This window comes from Monopterus albus, unplaced genomic scaffold (assembly GCF_001952655.1).
Source record: "Monopterus albus unplaced genomic scaffold, M_albus_1.0 scaffold192.1, whole genome shotgun sequence".
In the NCBI taxonomy this organism is placed as follows: Eukaryota; Metazoa; Chordata; class Actinopteri; order Synbranchiformes; family Synbranchidae; genus Monopterus; species Monopterus albus.
In genome coordinates, this window is record NW_018128072.1 from 32,040 (window position 1) to 39,735 (window position 7,696).

The window sequence follows — 7,696 nt, forward strand, 5'->3', positions numbered from 1 at the left end:
CTGCTATCTGCTGCAGTGCATTGCAAATGCATCTGGATTCAACTGATTGCACTGGCTTCCAAATTTGTTCTTAATTTAGCTTAATCATAATATTCACATTAATCATGTTGAGGTTTATTGTGCATGTAAAAGCACCATTTTGTTTATTTAATTGTGATGCTGATAAAAGAAATAAAGATTTCTGCTTATTATTGATGATTTGCCCTCAGACCAGTTGCGTCCATTCCTTGATGACTCTGCTGGAGGTTTTGTGGAACGTCTTTTTGAAGCGTTGGAGGAGAGCCGCAGTGCCCGTGGCAACAAAGGCACAGGAGAAAAGAATCGCAAGAGAGACCTAAAGGTACTTTTTACTTATTAGTCACTGTATAGCTAAGTAATAACATCTAAAGCTGATACATTTCATGGCCAAAATTTCACTGGCTACACTAACATGCTCACATACAAATTGATCATGTAAAGTCAGAACGTGAGAGCCTGCCATTATGGCAGACATTAAATTAATCAGATTACTAAACGTAAAATTCGGTTTATATAAGGTGTGAGTAATCAGACCCCTGGTTTTATCCCCTCCATAAATATTATTGTCTTTCGGATGTTCCTAGACTTTAACCACCAAATGGACACTGGATTTCAGGTTTACATGGAGGTTTCTGAAACCAGATTACAGATAAACAAAAGCATACCAAGTGTAAGCACTCCTGTGTTTGGGTTAATGATGATATGTAATTATTCAAGATTGATGATAAAAAAATTTTTGTTGTCAATTCACTATATTTGCAGGACATACAGAAAAGTCGAAATACCGTTTCCCTCTCACCTAATATTGAATGTCCATACCATTTAAGAAACTAAAATAGAATAAAAGTAGAATAAATATAGAGTAAATAGAATATGAAAACTAAATTAATTAGGATAAAACTAAATGATACAACCCAATAGGCTATTCAGGTATCTAATTTTACTGGTTTTTCTGTTTTGCCTGGTTGGTCTCAGGATGTGTTTGGTGATGAGACTGAAACAGCTGCAATGCGGGAAATTCCCGAGGCAGTAGATGGGACAGTAGCAAAGCGGAAACGGGTCCCTCGCTTCGAGGAGGTGGAGGAGCCTGAGGTCCAACCAGTACCTCCCTCTGAGAACCCTAGCATGCTCACCAAAACGCAGGTACAGGATAATTGTTTACTTGTTGATACAACAGACATACACCGTATAATTATTTTGCCATTGAGTTAATTGTTTTCAGATTTTTGTTGCGCATTTCCTAACTCTTCCTCTGTATTAATAGATCAAACAGATGATGGAGGCAGCAACAAAACAAATAGAAGAGAGGAAGAAACAGCTGAGCTTTACCTCACATCCTACCACCCCAGTAATATAATTACTTTTTTAAAATGAAAACCTTAAAGTCTTTAATTTTAATTTTTTAATTTTTAATCTGTAATTTTTGGCATTATATAATATAACCGTTCTTATTTCCTCTTGATGTTAGCGGTTGCCGCTTCCTACATCACAGTCACAACTAGATGCCACTCCATTGTCACGGCTTCTGGGCTCCCTGGTCGTGGCTTCGGCGCTCTTCCAGTGCAGCTGCTTTTGCCCCCTCCCAGGCTGCCAGCTTTATGAATGATGCTATCGAGAAAGCCCGCAAGGCTGCTGAGCTACAAGCACGCATCCAGTCCCAGTTAGCCATGAAACCTGGTATCCTCGGAGCCTTGGGGAACACTGGGCCTCACAACCTCGTTGCACTAGCAAATCTACACGCCATGGGAATTGCTCCACCGTGAGTAATTGTCACAGGAAATAGGATTTTAAAATCAAAAAAGGGAAAATACATGGGTGGTGATGATGTATATTCACTTATGCTGTAATTTGAAAATAGTCTGCTTTCACTTTCTCTCCCTTTGTAGGAAAGTAGAAGCTAAAGAAGTGAATAAGCCAACACCTCTTATCCTGGATGAGAAGGGAAGAACTGTGGATGCGAGTGGCAAAGAGGTTGAACTCACACATCGCATGCCCACACTGAAAGGTATGTGTACAATAGTCCACTACCTACATGAATACAATCTTATGTTGTTTTATTGTTCCTCAACTCATTTTCCTCTCTATGTTTAGCTAACATTCGAGCAGTTAAAAGGGAGCAGTTCCGTCAGCAGCTGAAGGAGAAGCCTGGGGAAGAATTGGAGTCCACGTCCTACTTCGACCAACGTGTGTCTATTACACAAGCTCAGCGTCCTCGCAGGAGCTTCAAATTCCATGAACCAGGGCGCTTTGAAAAGATTGCTCAGAGAGTTAGAACTAAGGTTAGACTTAACACATACAATGTTCTTTGTCAGCAGATGCCACAGCCTGGTGATTTAGAATAGAATACCTGTTAAGACATGGTTCACAACATCTGGTATTTATTCCCTCCTGCGTTGATCTTTACCTCAATCAGGCCCAGTTGGAAAGGTTGCAGAATGAGATTGCCCAGGCAGCAAAGAAGACAGGAATCCAGGCATCCACTAAGTTGGCACTGATTGCCCCCAAGAAAGAGATTGGAGAAGGCGAGGTGCCTAACATTGAGTGGTGGGACTTGTACATCCTGCCCTCCAACGTAGAAATGTAATACACTACTGTTAACCCTAAACCTTAAATCCTGAATATGATGTTAGGTTAAATGTTAACACTGCCTTTTGTCCTACTGTTGTGACAAAGCTGTCAAATACCTAGCATGGTCTTTACCAACATACAGTACTTGCATATAGTAATGCAATGTGCAAAGTTGATCAATGTTGTTGTTTTTGAATTGGTTTGTGGATGCACTATGATTATACACAGTCAACTTGTGGAAATAACCTGACATGTATGCTTTTATTTTATGAAGAATGCCAGACACTAAATTTGAATCCCTGGAGTTATTTGGTGTCACCAACCTGGTAGAACATCCTGCCCAAATGTGTCCTCCAGGTAAGGGTATTGAAAGATTAAAAAATAAAAGATGCATACTTTTAAAGCTGCTTCCAAAATGTGTTTGTTGGTAGAAGTACATTCATTGCCTGCTAATGTGCAGTGAGTTTAATGTAAGTATTATAGTTAATTATAGAAACATTTTGAATCGAAAGACTAAAATATATATTTCCTCATGTAAATGACTTTTCCTGACTGTTATATTTACTTTACTCTTTGACTTACAGTACATTAATAATCACTTTCAAAAGAAACCCTGGGTTTATTAAAAAAAAAAAAAAACAACCTACTTTCAAAGGAACCAGAATATAAAATTGCATTTACAGGAAACATAGAGGTAATTCCATTTCCTGGTGTGGATTGAATACCAGCTGTGCATGCTTATTACAAACATATGGAGGTTAGGTATAGGTGTAGGAGGAAATCCATGGATTGGGGGAAAGTTCTCCACAGGCTACATTAGAAGTTTTGTCATTTTTGCTCTAACTTTTCTACTCCCTTTTCTACAAGCTATTACAAACTCTATGTTAAATTCTTGTATTTGTACTATAATAATTTGCTTGGTTACTATATGGACTGTTTTTTAATCTCAGTTGACACAGACAAGCCAGTAACGCTGGGTGTATACCTGACAAAGAAAGAACAGAAGAAACTGAGAAGACAGATGAGAAGGGAGTCCCAAAAAGAACTGCAAGAGAAAGTCCGTCTGGGACTGATGCCTCCACCAGAACCCAAAGGTACGCACACACAAATTACAATGATTACCAAATTACTACATTGCTAAATTAAATTGAATGTAGCTGAGTTTTGTTTCTGTTTTTACTCAGTACGAATCTCCAACCTGATGAGAGTTCTGGGGACGGAGGCGGTTCAGGACCCTACGAAGGTGGAAGCCCATGTCAGAGCGCAGATGGCCAAGAGACAGAAGTTAGTAACACAATTCAATTTTCCCAGTTATCCTAATGTGACATAATCCATGGAGAACAAAATCTTATTCAAAAAATGTTCTAATTGTGTACCCCTCCCCGCAGGGCGCACGAAGAGGCCAACGCAGCTCGTAAACTCACAGCAGAGCAGAGGAAAGAGAAGAAAGTCAAGAAGTTAAAAGAAGACCTCACTGACGGTGTTCACATTGCAGTGTACAGGTGTGTGTGTTTGTGTTTATAGGGAGAGTGCACATATTGTAGTTCAAATATCAGGTGCAGCATGTGTGTCCCAACACTGAAGTGTGTCTCATTTAAGCCTCTTACTCTCCCTGTACAGGATCCGTAACCTACAAAATCCTGCTAAGAAGTTTAAGGTTGAGGCCAATGCCAACCAGCTGTACCTGACAGGCACAGTAGTTCTGCACAGAGACGTCAACCTTGTTGTTGTGGAGGGAGGTAAGGGAGAAATGCATACAGAAAAGTTTGCATGAAAGTGATTCTATTTTTTATGTTGCACTCTTTGTATGCTCTGGTGTTGGTATTAAATGCCAGTCATTAATTAATATTCTTGATTACTTGAAAAGTGAGATTTTAATAATAAAAATGAAAAATTTATCTTAGTAAATGAATAGACTCATCCTTTTCAGCAGAAATTGTATCCATATGGGCTTAAAACACATTTCACAACCATTTTTTCCAGACATTGTACTACCTTTATTCCCGTAAATCTTCCTCATATGTTAAAATTTTGCCTGCTATGTGATTTATTCCCCAAGATGTACCATCCAAACCTTCCACAACCTGGTTTTATCAGTTTATTCTGTTAGATTTGCATTTGTTAAATTCTCAGTCATATTCAAACAAACAGTTACACTGTACTGAAACTGTACGAGAATGGAGAACATTAAATTAGAAAGGAGTTTTAGACTGACATCACAGTTTTGGAATACATGACTGAATTGACTCTCAAAGAAGATTAGTAGGTACCAAGGAAAGGGTGATGGGTGGGGGGCATGAGAAATCTGCCCTTTTAACTTTGAATGCACATGCTACAGCATTTTTTCTGCATCAATTTCCTAATTGTAAAATAACATAAAAATAACTTTTTTAAATGGGCGACTGTGGCTTAGGAGGTGGAGCGGGTCATCCCCCAACCGTAGGGGTTGGTGGTTCAATTCCTGGCTTCTGCAGTCCACATTTCGAAGTGTTCTTGACCAAGACCATGAATCCAAAGTTTGTCCTGGTGGTCACTGATGTGTGAATAACTGTATGGTGGCTTTGCCTCAATGGTGTGAAGACATTGTGAAAGACCAAGTGACAATGGTTCTCGTTAAAAAATTGCACAAGTGCATATACATAAGTTTCTAAAAGACTACCATTTCTCAGGTACCCGATGAGAAATGTAAGTCAGGACAATGTAACTTATGCATTTTGTTTCTATCTTATATTCTGGTTTAGGCCCCAAATCCCAGAAGAAGTTCAAGAGGTTGATGATGCACAGAATCAAATGGGAGGAACACAACAGTAAGAGAGATGGTAAGAGTGAGGTGACATTCGAGTCTTTGTGCAAAGTGTCATGTTTGTGCTTGTTTCAAGAATACTAACCTCTCTATCATCAATTATTAATCAGATCCAGATGGTGATGATGATACAAAGAGAAACAACAAATGTTGGTTGATTTGGGAGGTGAGTGTTTGCACACACTGTGACTTCTATTGCATGCTTATATCTGGTTGTATTACTTCAGTATTTGGAAGTTAATTTGGATTATCTTTTTGGTGGTGGTCTTATTCAAGTCTAACAGTTCCTATTGGTCCTCCAGGGAACAGCTAAAGAGCACAGTTTTGGGGACATGAAGTTCAAGCAGTGCCCCACAGAGAGCATGGCCAGAGAACACTTCAAGAAACATGGCACAGAACACTACTGGGACCTAGCTCTCAGCCATAGTGTCCTGGATGGCACAGATGACTGAAACCTGCTTGTAGTTTCAGTCAGCGCTCTTGCCCTCCTATAAGACTCCAGAACACGCCTCACAGCCCACCGACCTCACTGGCTACGTTCAGTTGGGGACAGACAAACATAATCAAGAGATCTGAACATAAAAAGGAGGAACAATAAATGTGTGGATGTTTTTGTGAGAATGTGTGAAAGAGCATTGTGTGTGTAGGACAGTATGCGTGTGTATTCCTGCATCAGTGTTCATCTCCTAAATTGTAGGTTCTTCTGTGTGGTATTATCTGTTATTGAATACAATTTGACAGACTACACTGTGTGATGTAAATGAGTTACCCAAGGCTTTACGTGATGGCGATTAATTGTCAGATTATATTATGACTTAGGTTTTGTAATGATATCCATGCACAGTGATGATAATCCCTGTTTGAGTCAAGCAGTTAATAAAAGCCGAACCTTCAGGGCACTACACATTTAGAATAAACCTGGAAGTCATTACAGGTAATATTCTCAACAGTTAGTTTAAAAAACACTTTTTTTTTCTTTTGGTGAAATGAGCAAAGCTTTGACTCGCTTGTAGCTAAATTTCTCTGTAACCTTGCAGTCACAGCCTTAAATAAACAACATTCAACCGACTTGTCTCCGTTTATCCTGTAATTGCAGTCATCTCCTTTGATATTTAACGTTAGCCCACACTAACGTTGAATATCAGTGATTATGTATTTTTATTCTGCGTTTTGTACTGTGAGTAAATACAGTTATGTCTTTATAATAAAGTAATAGACGGGGGCGTGTTTTTCCTTCTAGTCATTCTCATTACGTTAGCGCTTTCATCCCCATACGCAGAGTGAGTTTGGAAAGATGGCGGCCGGTTCTGGTGCTGCAAGTGGCCATGGAGCCCGCAGCTCAACCGCTGCTCTAGAATCATCTTTGGACCGACGATTTCAAGGAGTATCCAACACTATGGAGTCAATACAGGGGCTTTCAACCTGGTGCATTGAAAACAAGAAGCATCACGGCCTTATCGTTCGTTACTGGATCAAGTGGCTCAAGAAATGTAAGTAGCTAACTTGCTACTGAAGCTAACCAGCTAGCTAGCTTACTTTAGCTAATTCAAATTCATTTCTGGTTTGGCCATCGTCATCTTGTTAAACTCTGTTTTGGTGAGGTACGAGACGATTCACTGGCTCACAAAACTATGTTAACGTAAGTCTAGGGCAATTTTATCTTTTAGTCAGCTGCATCGTCGAAAGATATCGCTGGCGTTATCACTGCCTAAAATTAACGTTAGCTAGTTGCTAATATTAGCTAAGCTAAAGTTTGGCTGTTAGCGCTGTGGGCCTCTTGGCGTTCACGGTCTGGACACACTGATTCTACATTTCGCCATGCACACGTTTTGTTGTCTTTCGGGGCTAGTTGTGATCTGATATGCATGATTAACTTACGCCAAAACTCCATGACTAAGTCTACCCAAAGCAGAATTCAAGATGTGGATGAATGTGATGTAGAAAAACATAGGATTGGTACACATTAAGCATGGTATTAGCAGCTTTTTGCCAAGTTGGTACTAGACGGACAGGAGAAACCACTGAGCCTGAGCTTAAACTGACTTTCCAGTTTTCAAAACTATATTGAAGTTTTATTTTATCTTTGGCAGCTACGTTGTATATACATGTTTTTGTAAACTAGATATCAGTTACCAGTAACGTTATAGGTAGGAATCACTGGTGGAAAGTAACTAAGTACAGTTACTCGAGAACTATATTTAAGTTCAATTTTGAGGTAATTAGTATCTGTCTTATGTTTGTACTCCACTAGAGTTCAGGAGCAAAACAAAATTAAAATTAAACCTCTCTTTACCAGCATAATCACTA

General features: G+C 39.4%; 2 protein-coding genes across 3 annotated transcripts in view; both read left to right on the forward strand.

Annotated features, from left to right (window-relative positions):
• Positions 1–6,479, forward strand: part of prpf3 (PRP3 pre-mRNA processing factor 3 homolog (yeast)) — a 7,513-nt gene extending 1,034 nt beyond the window's left edge. Inside the window, 16 exon segments of the mRNA XM_020617574.1 lie at positions 210–340; positions 994–1,161; positions 1,283–1,366; positions 1,487–1,543; positions 1,545–1,777; positions 1,905–2,023; positions 2,110–2,297; positions 2,432–2,598; positions 2,861–2,943; positions 3,537–3,680; positions 3,771–3,870; positions 3,975–4,088; positions 4,207–4,325; positions 5,328–5,405; positions 5,500–5,555; positions 5,692–6,479. Coding sequence (XP_020473230.1) covers positions 210–340; positions 994–1,161; positions 1,283–1,366; positions 1,487–1,543; positions 1,545–1,777; positions 1,905–2,023; positions 2,110–2,297; positions 2,432–2,598; positions 2,861–2,943; positions 3,537–3,680; positions 3,771–3,870; positions 3,975–4,088; positions 4,207–4,325; positions 5,328–5,405; positions 5,500–5,555; positions 5,692–5,841 — 1,991 coding nt within the window. The 3' untranslated portion in view covers positions 5,842–6,479.
• Positions 6,480–6,630: 151 nt separating this feature from the next.
• Positions 6,631–7,696, forward strand: part of rprd2b (regulation of nuclear pre-mRNA domain containing 2b) — a 17,941-nt gene continuing 16,875 nt past the window's right edge. For both annotated transcript variants that reach the window (XM_020617572.1, XM_020617573.1), the window contains exon 1: positions 6,631–6,879. In XM_020617572.1, the coding sequence (XP_020473228.1) occupies positions 6,684–6,879 (196 nt within the window). In that variant the 5' untranslated portion in view covers positions 6,631–6,683. The remainder of the gene's footprint in view (positions 6,880–7,696) is intronic.